A 19,550-nucleotide genomic window follows, 5' to 3' on the forward strand; every position below is an offset into this window, starting at 1 on the left:
CATTCCAGTGGCATTATATACAGTACAGCACCAAAGGATTCTGAGGAATCTGAATTTTCTTTAACAACTTTGATTACATTTAAACCAGAGCTTTCATCCAAATGAAGACATGTTTCATGGCCTGCATTCACCTAATTTGCTCAATAGGTACAGAGACAGTTAAATTTGACTAACACAGAGCAGCGTTCTGACTATGACATGCACAGCATGGTGATACTTTTACTTATTACAATAACTAGTTTCAAGCATTTCCCTTTGCACATTTTGGAGATGTTCAGCCATTCTTTTGCAATTTCTGTTGTCCCTTCCTATGGTGAGGCACAAAATAAATCTGCCCAGATTTTCCTAGAAAGCATTATCACAAATATTGCTTTTTTAAAAAATGATACCATAAAAATTGCTTTCCAAGTGGGGAAAAAATCCTCTTTCAGGCAAACAAGCAATTTATTTAAGAAGTCAAAGTTCCACAAAAAAGTATCCTTTGTAGAAAAACCTCTGTCACAAACGAAGGAACAAAAAGAATGCAGCTACCTTCTATCACTTAATCATCTGTTTGCACTCCAGAGCCTTATGATCTAAATAAAAAAACCAAACCCTGCAACCAGAGAGATAAACAGAAGAACAAAACAGTGTTAAAAAAAAAAAAAAAACACACAAAAAAACCACACAACAAACAACACATGGTCTACGTTTATTTTCAGTTCAATCAATGGATTTACTAAGGACAAATAGAGGAACTCACCTTGCCCTGTCTGAGCCTCAGGCACTCGTTCACGAATAACTCTACAGGCATCATACACTGCAGTGGAGGGTTCAAACTGCATCGTCTTCACTACATTGCACTGGCGGACACAGATCTTCAAGGAAAGAGCTACCATGGTGGCAAGTCACTTGCAAGTTTCTGCTGAAGTATCTGGAAAAGCAGTAATGGCATTATTGCTTAGAAGTTTCCATGTAATGTTTTAATACACTCAACCTTCCAATTAAAAAATAGTTCAGTAGAATTATATTCAAATGCAGTTCTATTAATATATAAAGTCTCATTAGCATCATCAAGCTAGGAACAATCCAAAACATGTATTTCTCTCAGTATATTGGAAATGATTTTTCAAAAATTTGTGTACAGTTAAAGGTTGATACTTTGTCTGAGGTATGTCAAAATGGTGCATATGTAAACTATACACTTATTGGGTATATTGTCGACATATTTACTACTGACAGAAAATTATTTTCTCTCAAGACACCTTTTTATTACATTTCAATTAGCTGGTAATTCACAGCTTACAACAATTACTTAAATGAAAACAGGATTTTCTTAGTACATAACCTCTCCTTTCTGAATATTCCAGAGTATGCAACACTGTGTTGTGTTTGGGTTTCATTTTGTTTTTGTTTTTTTTCAAGTATCCACATATATCTGCCAGATGTTTTTATCCTGTTTTGCAGTTACCCAGAGCTTCAAGAACGAGCTATTTTTCATTTCAGTTCTATTTCAGAAACATCACTGAATTTGACAGCATTTGTCTAGAGAAACAGGAAGCTACAGATGCTTTTTGTTTTGTTTCATTTTGTAGATAGTCTGGGTTTTGTCTCAAGTGTCTTCCCTTGCTGTCATAACACTTCAAACCACTCTTCTGTAATTAGACTTTCCACAGTGATCTCCAAGAACTCTTCAGACCTCAAGTCCTTTCTGCATAAATACAGAATCTACTAGAATCCACTAGAATCCCTAAATCCTTTCTGCATAAATTCACATATGTTTATTTTAAACAGGAGGATGTGAGATTCTGTGGACTACTGCCACCGATGATAATCTGAGCAGGACAAATTGCAGTAGTTAAACAAAAATATAAACCCTAGTTGTGCATCTTTTTACAGCCCAGATACTCAGTACTGTTTGGCAAAATCACTTTAAGGAACGGGAAGGATCTACCATTTACATTTCATCAATTTACCAATGCACTGAGCTCAGATATTGCATTCCTCCTCCAAGGCACAGATAGCAGACAAATCATTTCTCTACCACTAACATTTAGGAGCAGCTTTGACTCTAACATGTCATCCTCCCCCATATTTTTCTGGCAGCCCATCCATCTGCCTCTCCAAAGTAAACATCATTCTGCTTCAGATTTTTTAATACTTCCAAGACCACTCACTACCAGTATGAAATTCTAGATAGGATAAGACTATCTGATAAATGAAAAGGGGTGAATGAGTGAAAAAACATACCAGAAACATTAATGTACATGCCTCAGTGCTTTCCTAATCTATCAGTGTCTGATAACAATACAATCTGTGTTTTAAACTAATAATTCTAGGCAGAGGTCTGGTATTAATAAATTGATTAAGATCTCTCCCTACTACCAAATACTATTAATAATAGTTCCTAAACCTCATCCAACAGGTCTTCACGTTTCAGAAGTAATTGTTCAGTATAGCAGCAGCACAAAATAATTGCAAGTCAAAAAATTAATCTCCGTAGTATTTGCCTAGAGATTCACCATAACTGGGTTCTGTTTAGCATAAACTTCATTTATACATAAGTAAACCTCAGAGCATTACAAAACCAAAAATATCTCATGAAACCACAGATTGGAACAGGTTTTCACCATCCAGAATGGTCCCAAGAAGAATTATTATGTTCATGTGTGCTTATGTGCACTGTTGAAAAGAGTGGCATGCTGAACAGCTGGAAAAGAGACAGATCAGCTGGGAAAACTGTCAGAGCCAGCTGCTCGGAAGGCAGTTCTGACGCACAGGTGCCCTCTGAAGCCTGGGCTGTCAGCTTCCAGTGAGGCAAGGGCATGAGCCACAGTTCCAGCTCCATTAGAGCGGGATCATTATAACACAACCCTCTGAACAATCTCTCTTACCTATATTCTACTCCTCTTAAAAAGAGGAAATGACAAAGTGACACCAGTGAGCAGGTAAGTTCTAGAAAAAGCTTTCCTCTCTCTCCTCTTTGCTTTCTATTGCACCTGAAGGTAAGACTTGCAAGCCACACACATCACATCTTCAGACTTCCTCTGATTATCTTGTCTATTAGAAAGCAAAATGGATACTGATCTTCTCCTAGCAACTTTCCTGTGAGTGAGCTGCAGTCTTAACACTTGGTATGAATGACTTTGGTTAAAGGGAAACAGTCACCCAGAAATAAAGCAAGCACATTCAATAATTCTCGGGGCGGGGGGGGGGACGGGACACAAACAACAACAACAACCAAGCAACACAACAACAAACCACACACAAACTTGAGTAGATGCATTAAAAGAGGTCTCCTCTCTTCTGCTAACATATAAAGGAGTAATACAGAAGACTAAATCTGCATTCTCTGACACTAAAGCAAAATGAATACAATACAGTTGCACAGGCACATTGTAGCACCTTCTGAAAGATCGAACTAAACTCCTCCTTTTAAGGAAGAAAATAGGACCTACCTGAAAAATCTTGCTGGCTAATGAAATGATTGATGGCTTTTGGGTACAGAATACTAGACATGTGACTGAATAGTCATAAATTAGCACCTGAAGTTTCATGCCATAGAAATCCTGTATTCCCAGCAATGACAGTACTGGGTCTCATGCAAGTTATGGTGATGTAATATTACGCTTCCCATGTATAGCTGAATGCTCTAATATTTCAGAAAATAATATTTTCTTTTAAGGTGATGTGTCATAAGATTGTGGCATGAAAATAGATACAGTTACTTGCAAACAAAGTTTACCCTTTTATATGTAACACTCAAAAATGGATTTTTAAAAAGGACACTAACATACATCAAGGAACATCCAAATTCAGTCCAGTGTCTGATTTCCCTTTAAGAATGGAGAAAAAGGGGCAAGAAAAAGCCAAATGTGGAAAACTGACCATGAAAGCTTAAGTGAGAAAATAAAAAGTAAATTAAAATATTCTGGTAAAATTATTGTGATTTTGCAGTCTGTACTGCTGCTTTTACTAGGTTAGTATAAATTTTGCAAACCAGAGCATTCAGATAAAACTGTGAGATCTGAAACGGAGTAAGTCAGAACTTGAAAGCAGTTTAAGCCAGTACAGCATTGTGTCACACACTTGATAAACTTAAAAACAGAGGCCCTATTTCTTAAAATTCATATTAAAAAGAGAGTTATTTTAAAATACATTAAATAGTTTCTCAGCTTGTTAATATTTTCACTTTGTCATCATGCTCCACAAAAACCATAAAAATGTGTGTTGGAAGGAACCTCAAGAGGCAGCCTAGCCTAGAGCCTTGCATTGCAAAATGATGCATCCCTTTGTTGTCTCTGCCAGAGGCTCATCTAACCTGTTCTGATGAAGCTCCATTGAAATGGAGTCCACAACATCCATAGGGAAGCTGCTCCGTTTTTTTCTTTTCACTTCTTCTACGTTTTGGGTGGCTCCCCCCACCCACTCAAGTTTTCAACCTAGGTCTTCTGCTCTGCAAAATAACTTTTTTCCCCTGCCCTACATTAATAGACAAGGCAATTTTACAAGTAGGGTACCTGTTCCTGTGCCCTCCCAACACCTCTCTCCTTTTCTCCAAGGTCAAATTCAACTCCTTAAGGAAGGAAGGACCTAAACACATCAGTGGTCTGCTCTCCTCCAACTCAGTGCTCTTGGTTTTAGAGAAATCAAAGGATGCTTTATTCAAAAAAGATCTTATGAAAAGAGCCCACGAGTTATCAGCTTCCTCCAACAGTGTTCTCAAACTTCAGAGAAAGGTTTTCATATGCCTCCTCCAAATTACCTTCAGGCTCCAAACCTCCCCACTTGGCTTTCAGTGATAACTGGGACAGGCAGTTTCCATCTCCTAGGTAACAGTCAAAATAGGACACCTGTTTTTTAATCAAAAGAACTAAGAACTTGGTCAAGAAAAAGGGCTGAGATCACAGAGGAAAAAAAACAAATTAAAAATATCTTCTATGTTCCCTTTATCTTCTATGCGTTGATTCACACCACATTTAAATATTTCTCTGTGCAGACAATGGACTCTTTCTGCTCCCCAATATCACTGAGTCTCTGGAATAGCAGACCAGAAGTCAAAGGGTTCCTGGAAATTAAGAGAATTTTGGAAGGAATGGTTTGCCTAGTACTAAATCTAATGCTCTGTGAGTAATTGAGTAGGTAATTTCTAAATCAGACTGTGACTAATCTACGTTTGCAAGGCTGGAGACTGAAGTAGTGGATTATGGATCTGACAGGTTTGGGAAAGGTAGCAGCAGCTCAGAGCTCTTAATAAACCCACAGAAAAATGTGAGAACCCAGTGCCTGCAAATACAGAGAGTGTGTTCGTCAAGGCCTCACGTAAAATCATCACAGTGCCCATGTTCCAGGAAATCCCAATGAAACAAGATTCTAGCCAGCGGTTGAATCAAAGCGAACAGGCCTCTGTGTGCCCACAGAGGTACCTTCCAAACAAAGCAAACATGCAAAAATATTTCAAACATATAAACCCCAAAATACTATCACATGTTGAAAAGACGTAAGAATGAGGCAATATTAAGATTGTTTAGAGTAAAGTAACTTCAAGCTGGAGGAACGCCTGCCATTCTGTCTGCAGTTCAGCACTGCCGTAACCACAGTGGCAATTAGATCCCACTTAGCTGTCCCTCTCACAGCTGCCAATGTTTCTGTTTGCATCATCACTTTCTCAACCAATTCTGACGCTTGTGTGTGTGTTTTGGCCACTGTGTTTTAGAAGAACCTTTCCTTTTCTTTTTGACAGAACTAGGTTATGAAGAAATCATACATATGATTTGCCAAAACATCCAAGGCAGCAGGACTCTCCAGCAGAGGAGCGGGACTAACATGTGGTAAGAAATGGTGACTGTCCCATCTGGGTCACCATGGCCTCTGGCCACTGTACCTCGGGAGGATCAAGCTTGCAGCAGGCACCTACTTTTCCATTTGCACAGCCTGAACTTCAATTCTCAGCTGAAGTTACTGTATCCTTCCCAAAAGTTCCCTGCAGAGACATTCTCACAATGGCTAGAGCTAGGATACTGTTACTGTTACATTACTCTAAGTGTGGACTTAGAAGCAGATACATACTCAATGAACAGTTAAACTATTTTTCTCTAACAACCTCTCTTCGTTAAAAGAAATTTTCTGAAATTCTATGGACCCATATTTACATAATTAAACATCTCTTCATCTCGTGTAAGGTGGGTATTGTCAGTGAAACAGTTTGGACATTAAATACAAAAAAGAAAAAATAAACAACCACACAAAACACCAAAAAAATGCAACACCATTATTTGCTGTAATAGTTATAAATATTTATAGATCTGAACATTCTATTTTCCCTGAAACGTAATGTATTTGTAAAATACTTTTCTATTAATTTATTTTTCATACAAAACAAGCCAGAAAACAAAGGTAGCTATGGACAGCAAGTCACAAAACAATAAATCAAAGAGAAACATAAATATTTTTGTTTGAGAAATGTCCCCAAAATAACAGGAAGAAAGTTGATGTCAAAGCATACCTACACTTAATTTCAACTGGAAAGTCATTTAAAATGGCCTTTCCTCCTAGTGTCATTTGAGAGCAGCAGAACAGAACTATCCAACATCTAGCAGGACTCCCAGAGCTGAGTAGCTTACTCATTTCCTCACATCCTACAGCACCTCTTCCTTCATCAATCCTCACAATGATTTCTGCTACTATCTGTGCTACCACAGTAAGAAGCGAATAGCTTTTGCATGGATTTACCCTCCCAACTTCCTTCTTCCATATAGCCCAGCTGTGTTCTATTGTGGGAGATCAATATAACACTGCACAATCACAGCAGGAAATCTGCTTTTCATACAAACATTCAAGACTGATTCATGGCCCTGTGCTCTGTTCAGCAGAAGCACAGCGTTCTGTACTGCATGGCACAGCCAGCCTAGCACTAGAACTGGGGCAATACCAACATACCACAGCTGCTGGAGTAACTATGCTGTAGTGTAAAAATTAGTAAATAATAAAACTAGAAACGGGCATCTGGAACTATATCGGTGAAAAATAACCCCTCCAGTTCAGTAATGCCAAACCAGTGGTGTAACAGGATTAAGGGATACCCAGTTCTAAGCATGTATAAATGCTGCATGGTTACAGGTGCTCTTTACTCAGGCCCCTGGTACCACGACTATAAACTACAGGAAACCAAACTAGTGGGACAAGAAATTTATTTCTTCCAGTTCCCCCACAGTCCACTATATTTCGCCTCCTAATAGATGACTAACATCGACAGTGCCTCCATCCTCCTAAAATTGTTCCTGAATGCAGAAAATGCAACACATCAAGGACTGGCCATCCTGGCAAATGCTCAGATCCCTTGTACTTCCTGGAATAGTTTGTATGAAAACTACTAAAAAGTAGTTTACAGAAAATGCACCGTCTAATTCCATCCACCATATTATGTCCATAACATTGCTAACAAAACTGGACAACCAGATCTGAAGTTTTACAACACTGACTGTAGGTGCTGGCTCAGTCTGCCTACCAATTAGTTAAGCAACACAGCACCAAAATACTATGAAAACAAAACAAAAACGAAACCAGATTTCCTAGAAACATCAACTACAGATACTTGCAGTATGAAGTAGCACTAAAATATGCTAAATAGTTGGCTTTTAGCAGTAATGAAGTTGACAGATTTTTTTTTTTAAACTTATGATGACACACCAAAATTTTCCTGAATCACTTTCACAACAGCAATAGATGTACACTGCTGATGTGTCTTCACTTCACAGAATCACAGAATGTTAGGGATTGGAAGGGACCTCGAAAGATCATCTAGTCCAATCCCCCTGCCAGAGCAGGAACACCTAGGTGAGGTTACACAGGAAGGCGTCCAGGCGGGTTTTGAATGTCTCCAGAGAAGGAGAATCCACAACCTCCCTGGGCAGCCTGTTCCAGTGTTCCATCACCCTTACTGAGAAGAAGTTTCTTCTCAAATTTAAGTGGAACCTCCTGTGTTCCAGCTTGAACCCATTACCCCTTGTCTTACTGTTGGTTGTCACCGAGAAGAGCCTGGCTCCATCCTCGTGACACCCACCCTTTATATATTTATAAACATTAATGAGGTCACCCCTCAGTCTCCTCTTCTCCAAGCTAAAGAGATCCAGCTCCCTCAGCCTTTCCTCATAAGGGAGATGCTCCACTCCCTTCATCATCTTTGTGGCCCTGCGCTGGACTCTCTCCAGCAGTTCCCTGTCCTTCTTGAACTGAGGGGCCCAGAACTGGACACAATATTCCAGATGAGGTCTCACCAGGGTAGAGTAGAGGGGAAGGAGAACCTCTTTGGACCTACTAACCACCCCCCTTCTAATACACCCCAGGATGCCACTGGCCTTCTTGGCCACAAGGGCACAGTGCTGGCTGATGGTCATCCTGCTGTCCACCAGGACCCCCAGGTCCCTTTCGCCTACACTGCTCTCTTATAGGTCATTCCCCAACCTGTACTGGAACCTGGGGTTGTTCCTGCCCAGATGCAAGACTCTACATTTTCCCTTGTTATATTTCATTAAATTTTTCCCCGCCCAACTCTCTAGCCTATCCAGATCTCGCTGGATGGCAGCACAGCCCTCTGCTGTGTCAGCCACTCCTCCCAGCTTGGTGTCATCAGCAAACTTGCTGATAGTACACTCAATTCCCTCATCCAAGTCATTGATGAATATATTGAACAGTATTGGTCCCAGAACTGACCCTTGAGGCACTCCACTAGATACAGGCCTCCAACCAGACTCTGCCCCATTGACCACGACTTATTTGTTTGTGCTACTCCATGGCCAAAGTATTTTCTGTTAACAGCAATAAAAACTGAAACAGGTATCTATAGTCTCCATAATTTCTTCCTTCTTTGTACAGTGTACACACTTTCTTAGCTGTGCACAAAAAGAGCACATGGAAACATTCAGAGTCCTAAGCAGCAGCCTTCCTAGTCATTTTCAAGCAAATTTAAGGAAAACTGTACACAATCTTTCTCCTGGGAAAAATATTTATAGAGCAAAGGAAGTGTTAACACATCACAATTTGCTTGGACAAAGTTTTATTCCAGTGACACCAGAAGTCAAGATGAGCCTGTTCTATTTGTTCCATCCTTCAGAGAGGTACCTCAGCAGGCAATTGCAAGGAAGCGTACAAGTGACCCAAGCTGTAAGCTTCTGCTCTAGTGGGAAACTTCTCAGTCTTTTAGACCGTGAGAAGAATCTACAGGAAACCAAACAGTACCACCAGGAATCTGAGGATCCTTTGGTTGCTGGTAAACTTGCCTGCTGCTCCAGCAAATGGCTTTCCCAACCAGCTCCTTAAAAAACCTTCTACAGCAGTACACAATGAGTTGTCTGCTGTTTGTGAATCTGTGTTAAAAGCATGGAGATGGGTGACATCCATCCTGATCAAGTTCAGACTTGCCCTAGTTAGACAGCTTACAGGATCTTTGTCAGGCTCATTAAGCAAGTACTAAATCAACAGGGGATCCAACCCTCTGCTACTTTAAAAGTTTACAGGTCAAATCAATACTATAGATGTGAGTCTCAGGTAATGTATAGAACATGTCTCTGTCCGACAATATCTTGCTCAGATTAATCAGCATAATGACAATTACAGAAATTCCACAAAAGATTGCCCAAGAAACTAAACAGTTGCTACGAGCCCAGCTCTGCTAGACTGGGAAAGTAGCACTGGTGTTACAACTACCTCATCAGGTAATGTACAAAGAGACTAAGGCAAGGGGGAGCAGGGTTCTCTCAAGAAGCATTTTACAAAGACTCTCAAGAGACATGTAATCCAGGGTAAAAGGTTATGTGCTTGAATATTGACAAGGACAGAAGTTTGTGTCCTGGTTTATTGCTGCCCTGCTCTAAATCGTGACAGTTTGCATCATGTAATTCCAACAGGAATCAACTACCATCAAGCTAAAAGATAAATCAGAACAGCAGAAGAATGGCTTACCAGATGCATGAGAGAAATGAGATTTAGAGGAGAGACCAGTGAACACTGACCTCTCTGATCATCCACATACCTACCTGGCTTAATTTGTACCATTCCTACCCTGATGTCTGTGGTGTCTGACAGCTGATGGAGCTATGATATCTTGATATTTTGAACCACACTGCTAAGAAAATAGAATGCAGAATCTCAGCTTAATATTGTCACTGCTTAATGCTATGAGCATATAAACAGTTCTTTGCCTTCCTTTTCACACTGATACTATCAAATATGGACTTTGCCACTCAGTTAAAGGAAAGTCACTACTGCCAGTGCTGTGGTTAAAATAAAAGCTCTGCTATGATTTAGTAGAGGTCTGTCTCCCCAGAGATGATACTTAACTAGTTCATTCAGGCTTGGGCAAACACAAATCTAGGTCGTGAGACTGTCACAGTCTAAAAGCCTGCATGTGTATACGCTGGTATAGGCAAAGCTATGTACTCTTACACCAGATTAACTCAGTAAGAAAATCCAGTGGGACAAAAGTTCTCTATTCTTTTCAGAACTCCCACCACCCACTTGCTGACACAGGGCACCAGCAAAAGAGGACACATTTTTTGTTGCTCATGACAGCTGAACATCTAATTCTATCGCAACATACCAAATACTTGTTTAGTGGACTGGTGCCTGGTAAGATCTCCTTAAGCAACAGGCACTCAAAAACACGAATCCAGTTGTACTCATAGCTACATTTGATATTTGCAAAATTATGAATGCAAATGAAAGTATCTTCCTTCAAAATCAAGGATGATGGAACCACAGGTAGGCAAGCAGGCAGATGACTGCACAGGCATGGAGAATAATAGCACACATTTTACTACAAACTCACAATGGCACTTAAACTAATTGGTCATTTCTGCTGTTGGCATCTCATATGCTTATCACGTAAAAGGTCACATTGCTTCTTTCCAAGGAAGATCATCCTCCCTTTAGTGCTCAGTTGCTGTCAGTTTATAACCCATTTATACCACAATGATCTCAAAGGTGCTTAAGGGGTGCTGTTAATATTCTTTCCTAGAAAACTGGGCTGATTCTTCACTAGAATATTGTATAGGAGCCAATCATCTGTGGGTTGTATGCCTGAAACTTATGTCTGTGTGTCATAGCAAGGCCTTCATCATCAACTCCCTGATGGACAAGAAACTCAAGATGTCATCACTGGTCAGCTGCTTTGCCGTTCCACTGAGAACAGTATAGAAAGGTGCTTCAGGGACAGCTATTACTGATGTCCTAATATCATCTTGAAAACACTGGACTGGAGGTTGTATCTTGTCAGTAAGTTTAGAAGAGCGCAGTATGCACTCTTCCAGTGACCAAAAGGTGGAGGGGATGGAGAATCTCGGTGTTCCTTTAATTAGCTCAAAGATAAAGGCAGGAGCAGTAAGCCAATAGACTAAAAGTCGGTTTTCTAAATGGGCAATGAGCACAAAGATATTGGCTTAGGGGAGTCCAAAAGTAGCCCAACAACCTCAGGCACCACATGCTGCCTGGGGTGGCTAGTCGGAACTCTTGAAGCTTGAACAAGCAAGCACAAAAAGTATAATCCTTCCTTCCATCAGTTACAATACAAGGAGCTTAACACTGTACAGCAAAAAATATTGTTTATTCTGTTTGTAAATGTGCACAGACAATTAAAATGCATGACCTCTTATATGCCCTGCTGCTCCAAAAAAAGCCCTGCCCAACCACAATACCTGTATACAGACACCCACACATCCTGATAAGCAAGTTTACAGTTAAAACCTTCAAAAATCTCAGGAAAAATTCAAAGCATTTATCTATAGCATGCAATACTGAATCTTATAAACAACTCACTTGAAAAACAGTAACATGAAGGTGAACCAGAGCAATCTTTAAAAGCCTAATTTCACAGTTGCTTTTCAATCATTACTGAGCATTAATCATGCCATTCTCAGTTCACACATTACAGTTGTAGAGGAACAGCATCTATTTTGCTAAGAACCCAGCAAGGAAGTACCCTCAAGCAGAATTATGTAAGAGGCTAAATTAATTGAGTCTAATTAAGAGTTGTTTAAAGGACAGTCAGCTCATTAGCAATTCAATTACACTCTGCTTTTTAAGTCAAAAGGCATATTTGAAAGCTAGCTTGCTTGAACGTATCTTCAAAAGGGAGTATGAATTACAAGTGACTTCAGGAGGAACATCATTGTTCCAAACAGCTAGAACAGCTTTTAGATAACAGAAGCAAAGAGCTTGACTGGTTCTAGTGGTACCATAGAAGCACAGAAGTCATCAGCCTCAGGAGTAGGAGCCTCCAAGATGGCAATGACTGAACTCTCTGAACATGACTTCCAGGCTTTTGTTCTTATGTTCCAAGAACACTGCTGGAGAAAGCCGAAATCAAACACCACTAGTTTCTGTAGTAATCAGAAGTGAATCGACATCCTTTTGCTAGGTTCCTCTCCAAATGAAGTGTTTCTGTTGTAGAGATGAGCTCTTTTAAGAGAATACTAGGGAAAATGGTAATAAAGATGTTCACAGATGCTAGGAGTATAACTTTAAAAGTATCTGAGATACAGAACATGTTTGTTTGGGCAGGTATTTTTTTGTTTGTTTGGGGTTTGATGGTTTTTTGGTGGTGGTGGTTTTTTGTGGGGGTGTGATTTGTTTTGGTTTTTTATTTTGAAGAGTTTGTTATTGGAGGTGGTTTTTGCTTTAATTTTTTTAAACCAAGGAGAGCTGCTTGTAACGTTAATTTAGGTACATCACAAGAGCTTCAACTTGCTTACAGTGGGATATATGGACGGCTTCTAATACATTTAAGGATAAAAAGAATAAATGAAGATTACAAATACTTTTCTGTGGAAGAGTTAAGCTCATACAAAACTGATTTTCCAAAGCAGATTTGAATATTTGAAGCATTTCACCCACAGATTCTAAATCACACTAACAATAGTAATAGCTTGAACTATCAAGTGGGATGTTAATTCCAGGCTTGCACAGTTCTGCATATTCACATTATTTTCAATTGCTGAAATTATATGTTTTGAAGGACAATTTCTAAGCCTTTATTTATGCCTAGGTTTACAACCTCTGAGCACACTCACTTCAATGTTTTGGTTTTGGTTTTTTTCCACTGAATTAATTCCAAACCACCAGTGAAGTTCTGAACTATGTCTGCAATTCTTGTCAACCACCCCAAAGCAGGATGTAATAAACCACTCGGAGTTGTTAATTTAGTCATTAAACGACACGGCTAGAATATGGTCTCTTGAGTTCACCTTTTGTGGTCTAAATATTACTCTGCATTTCCTCATATATATATTTTTTTTTAAGTGACAAGTATAGGCAGAGTTTAGAATACATTATGAGCTTTGTACAGTAATTTGCTCTGCCCATTCAAAATAAAATCAAAGAATCTGCTTCTTCAGGTACAGAAAGAGTATTGCTAATTTCCAGATAAAACTGTCATGGTAAATCATGTGAGAATTATTCTGCTGTTTTCCTCCCACCTTCCTGAACATCACCTGGTGCCACTCTGGAATGTTTTGATCATTTTCTTCAAAGACAGTGGTCGTCAACAGCTACTCCATACACACTTCACTTGATTAGCTGCTTAGGGAACATGAAGGCAACAAAGGGTCTGCTCGAGTTTCTTAAAAACTTTATTAACAACCTTCTTTATCCATTATGGAAGCTGAGCTACTGAACAAAATAAAATCCACTTAGCTACTGAAATAAATCCATATTGATCATTTTGATAAGAATCATCATCCAGAATTAGATGGGATAGACAAGTTTTCAGAAACAGGTTTGCTACAGAGAACAATTAGCGAGGCTCAAGTAAAATTATTTTTTGCCATTTCTGTGATGTGGTTTATGTGGAATAGTTCTCCGCTCTCATTGATTTGATCTGAAATGGTGATCTTAACAGGCACTGAAATTGCTTTCAGTAGGCTTTGATCCATTTATCCCCACAATCAGTTAATACAATCATTTAAAACAGTTCACCAAAATAGGAAGTGAGTCAGGAAAAAAGTAAACATTTATAAAATGTTATTTGAATGAATGCAACTGCAGTCTAGTAAGTTAATATTCCACCTATTTAAGTAAGCTCAGAACTTGAAGAAGGATTACATGCTGACAACCAAACCACATCTCCACGATGAGCTTCATCTGCTCATCCAGAATCTTCACAAATTGATGATGAAGACAAAGGGATTCCTGACTTGGAAAACTGTTATTTCTTGCAAGCCTATTTAGAAAGCAGGATGCTTGGTAAACAGCTCAGTCATTTAGTGCAAATTTAAGCTGACAGTTTAGAGACTGACTGTCATTCATATTAAGCAAAGCATAGCAAAGCAGGTCCCAGTCAGAACGTTACAGCTACTCTCCAGGCAAGCTAACTCAGATTTCCTCTGTTCAAGTACATTGAGTACACTAAAATGCATTCTATGTTAAACAGCCATATACAGAAAGACAAAATGCACTTTAGAACTGTATGGTTCAATATAAATCCAAGTGCTCGAGCTACCATTTTTATTTAAACCTTCCGAATCTACTAAGCTTCAGGAATACAAATGATAGCAAAATCACAGTCATAGTAGACATCCATCTCCATAGTGTCTTTTGCCTTAAGACAGTGATTAAAAAAAAAAAAGGTAACTAATGGGACACTGAGTGTTGTCTGACTTTCCCATCAGGATGTAACTCCAGAACTCAGCATATAACCTAATACTGACTTCCATAATACACCGCATCTGTATAAATATGAAACAGGATCAGATACTGATGCTTCCTGTCTTCTTGTTAAGCCCTGCCATTAAGTGCCTTTTGTACAGGTCAGATACTTATTACAGTTACAATAATAAAACATCAGTCCAAAAGAAAAGAAGCCTGTTCTCAAAGCAGCACACTGTGAAAAGCCAGTTAGTAGAAACTAAAGAATAGGTTAAGTGTGTGCAGTAAAGACAAGATCTTAGGGTTTACTCTGAGGTAAATACATGGTTATTCAAGAAGCTACTACATGCTAATACTGGATTAAATAAAATCATAATTAAGAATCAGATAGTATTACTAAGCATATAACAATCTATATGGTATGATCAACCATAAAAGGACTTAATTACTAATGTTTCTAATACTTCAGATTAAGACTTCTGACCTGTATATGTAACATTTTACAGTCTATTTTTGCTTTAATATTTAGGCACCTCTTACTGTGACTAACAATGAGTATTATCGTTGCTTTTCCAACAACTATCAGACATTGTTGTGTGACCAGAACTCTGCCACCATCATGGACATCTTTCCTTGAAACAGAGGGAACACTTACACAGAGAGTTACCAGTGTTGTAATTTTTAACATGAATTTCTCCCTGCAAAAACAATCGGACAAGAACAGTGATCCTACTGACTCAACCCAATGCAACTTTTTTCTGCACAAAATGTAATTGAAGAGGCCTCAGATAGGAGTCATACCATTGAGTTTTTAGAAAAAAAATGTACATGACAACTCACTGGAAAGGACTGGTGAAAGAGACACTTGCAAAACCAATGTTGGAAAGACATCAAGTGAACAATGTAAACCATTATATGCCATTCCTCTCTGCATCTTTCAATACCACTTGTTGGACGTTCCATGAAGAGTCAGGTTGTCGGGGATCAAATGGTCAAGCAAATCCACCAGAAAAATTCACTAATGACATTTTTTCAACATTTACATCAGATAGCTGTACCTATTGCAGCTACCTCTCAGGTTGCTGAGCTGATTCTCGAAACAAAGTGTGGGATGTTAAAAGCCAACACACTGGACACTTAAGATACATTATAACAACCGTGAATACGAAGTGATTTCCAAAACTTGAACTATTACTCTTACCCACAGAAATCAGACTAAATCAGGTTTCAAAAAAAGCCCCAGGTACACAAAAGAAATAAGAATATTAAATCAAAGAGCTTAACAGCTTTTTTCTGATTAGCATCATGTAGTTCACTACAATTAATACTTTAGCACACTTTTCTTTCCACCTAGTATTTTTTTTTATTGGAGAATTCAAAACAAAGCAAATCACTACCTGAATCTAAATTAACATTAATTCAGTTATGTTCCTACCTCTTGCTTACAAGCAATCACAATTTGGAATCAGTATGTGATTAACGTAATTTCTGTATAAATCATCATTTTATTAATTTCCATGTCATAGAGAGAAAATTTACAGAAAAATAGTAAAAATCTACCAAAAACGTGCATGTCAGCAGATACAGCAATACTAATCCAACATGCACCCCTCACTAGAAAGGTGGTGACATAGAACTGTGATAATTTCATCACATCCTGGCAGATGCTGGGGAAGTATTTGCAACTGTTTATGCACAGTCCACAACTCAAATGATGCATTCATAAAACATGTCAAATCAAAAAACAGCAGATCATGCAATCTCCTTCCAAGTCATTTAAATAGCTACTAAAAAAAGCTCTTCCAACCTCCATCACCTACTTGATATTTACTATGAATGCAGTTACCAATCACAGTTTACAATATCTAGAATACCAATGGATTTGCAGATTGTATTGCAGCAAGCTTGAACTGGCTTAGCATATGCTCCTTTCATGTACCCATGTTAGCAACTGAACAGAGGCGGCAGAACAGGATGAAAATCAGAGCTAATAATTAACCATTTCATGCTATTTCAAAGGGTGAATGCTAGTTGTAATGACTTTTTTTAAACATCAGGTTTCTGGTACAGACATGGAGCTTCTCTGTGCTTTTTGATTACTAAATTTTTTAAAATAGGAACACTTTGTTAACAGAAAAAAGAAAATAGCCAGTCAAAAAGAACTTGGTGTAAAACATGTAGCGGGTAAAGAGGAAAAAAAGGGTAACTGAGGAAAGAACAATACCTATAGCAATTGACTGCAGAAGGCTCAGTTACTACCAGAATCACCCAGACTAATGAAAAAGAAAAGCTGAGCAAGGACAGCATGCTTGCACCTGTCAAATTAACATCACTGACACAGCCACAAAACAGATGAACACACAGACAGAAACACAAGAAAGCTAACGCACATTAGAGTGAACATTTCAAGAAAGCATTGCAGAGTTCACTCCAGCTTCAATAATATTCGATAACCCCAAGGTTAAAAGCTCATAGCTACTGGAAAGGAAGGGAGGAAATTACAAATTGGTGTAATCCTCATGAAAATTTCTGAACACGTTTAAGCTTAAGAAAAACTTAAGTCTCTGAAGAGACCGGGATCTAAGCACAAAGCAGCTGCTACTCCTACAACAGAGACAGAAGGAAGAAACCATAAAAGAACTGCTGAACTAGTATCAAGGTGTAACATGGTGCACAAACATTACATGTCAATTAGATTATACTTAGCCTAGCACTCTGCCAACTGTGTGCTAATCTAAGGACAAACCTCCTCCTACATCAAAGGTGCTTAGACTCTGGCAGTGATCTTACTGAAAAGCTTCAAGTCAACTTGGCAGGCTTCAATTGGTTGAGCCTCAGATATTCCATTATTTTTCTTAACGAAGCCTATTTCAGGAGGTACCTAAACCACTGAATGATTCTTGTGTGTCATAACTATTAGCTCTCATGTCTTAAAATGCATTATGCAAAGCAGTAGTATACTAGATATGTACTATATATGGAAGAACACACTCATTTTATACCTACATAGACATATATATGAACAGGTGTGTGTGAACACACACACACTTGTACACAGACAACTTAAAAAGACAGGATGTTAGACATGTCACAAATACTAGCCTAAGTATGAATTCATAACAACGACAAAATGCATTGAACTCCAGCTAGCACTGTCATTTAAAATGCACTAGGAAGAAGAAGATTACTGAGTGCATTCTCCACAGAAATCAGTCCTCCAGAAAACTCAGTTTCTTAAGTCAGAATAAAATTATCTACCAGCATCTTCTCCGCCTCAGCTGATGGTCAACAGCATCAATGTAGAATGCAGTTTAACAGGGGAAATTCATAGGTCAAGCAGGACCACAAAGGAATCAACATGTAACTCCTATTTCCTTCCAATATTCTGCACTACATAGAGCCTCCTAAAATATTTAAGCCACCACCCTCTGCAATGTACACAAAAAGACCAGGAGGCAATTCAAAAAAAAAAAAAGTTACTTCATAAAAAGGAGATGAGCTGGTTTTCCAAGTGCAGGTGGGAAAAATGATCCGTCATTGCCACTACTGCTCTGGATTATAGCCAGCAGCAAATGGGAAACCAACTGAGATCCAGTTTACAACTACAGATCCCATTTCCTACCTAAAGACATGAGATCCCAGATAGGCCTTCCACCTGTTTCAGCTGTGATCTGCCTTTCAAAGTGAGCGTTTTGGCTACCGAGGACACGCTCATCCAGTAGCCCTCTACAAGGCTGAAGATTTTTTTACTTAATGGCTATTTAGGCGGCAGAGTAATGTATTAAGCACGGATAGCCAGAAGTGTTTGAAGGGGTCCTGCAATTCAAGCAACTGAGCTGCAAATCAGGGACAGACACTGACTTATTCTCCCTGTATGGTTTCTGCCTGCAAACAAATCACCCATGAAAAAACATCTTATCCTCAGGCAGGCTACAATAAGAGAGGCAATGAGATTTCCTAGTTGGAAATTTCACAGATTCACCAATGATTCTAAACATACAGTCTGAAATTACCTTCTTTCTCATACCACATCCTTAAGGGAAAAAATTACAACAAAATGACTTTACAGCAACTTATTTTAAAGACCTAAAAGAAAAGGCTCTTTTCCACTCATATAATTCATGTTTCTCATTTCCCAGTTTCAGTGGAGAGTTCAGTATTAATTTCTGCAGACAATATCACACAGTCAATTTGATTTAGTTTTCATTGTTATATTCTTTCTAGGGTGTTTCCAGCCCTTACTCCTGTGCCAAAACTTTCGTTTTTACTGCTGACATCCCCAGGGAGTTTCAGGCACTTCCAAAAATAAATCCATGAAAGATAAGACAGAAAATATGATGACACTTGGATAAATAACAACACAGGGGACAGCTGTACAGGGAGATTCATTCTTTCCATCACTGTGTAAAAACCTCTCCAGCTCCAAGTAGCTACAGAATCATGGAATTATATGTGTCAGGAGATGTAGGTTCAACTTGCCACCCAGCAAAAGAGCCTTTTCAGGAACCAGCACTTCTCCTCTGAGAAACAGAAGGCTGTTCACAAGGTTCTGAAGCCATGTCTTAAATTTTCTGTTTATTTTCTCTCAAGAGTTTAAACAAGTTTTGAAAACAAATCCTGGCTTAAAGGAACACTAAGTCCAACAGAATCCCTAAACCTAAGCTTCTATTAATGTTGTGAAAATTCAGAGTTCCAAACCTATATTTAAACCTAGAATAGGTTGTAACATCATCCCCCTAACTTCATACAATAAAAACACAGGGAGGGCTGTATTTTTCTAGATAGAAATCCATATCCATTCTTATCTGATCTCATAACTGTTACCTGCTGCACACAGTGCAATTACTGGGTGTTTTCAAACACTATTTCTGTAGCAAACAATCAAGAACAGTGTTTATGGGCAAGAGTTTACGCCAATAATCCCATGTGAATAG

At 38.8% G+C, this 19,550-nt stretch overlaps 1 protein-coding gene across 3 annotated transcripts in view; it reads right to left on the bottom strand.

Moving 5' to 3' along the window:
- The window catches only part of TLN2 (talin 2), a 170,296-nt gene that overhangs the window by 100,971 nt on the left and 49,775 nt on the right, over positions 1-19,550 (bottom strand). For all 3 annotated transcript variants that reach the window (XM_065642225.1, XM_065642226.1, XM_065642224.1), the window contains exon 3: positions 743-913. In XM_065642225.1, coding sequence (XP_065498297.1) covers positions 743-878 — 136 coding nt within the window. In that variant the 5' untranslated portion in view covers positions 879-913. The remainder of the gene's footprint in view (positions 1-742; positions 914-19,550) is intronic.

Source organism: Caloenas nicobarica, chromosome 10, assembly GCF_036013445.1.
Source record: "Caloenas nicobarica isolate bCalNic1 chromosome 10, bCalNic1.hap1, whole genome shotgun sequence".
Taxonomy (NCBI): domain Eukaryota; kingdom Metazoa; phylum Chordata; class Aves; order Columbiformes; family Columbidae; genus Caloenas; species Caloenas nicobarica.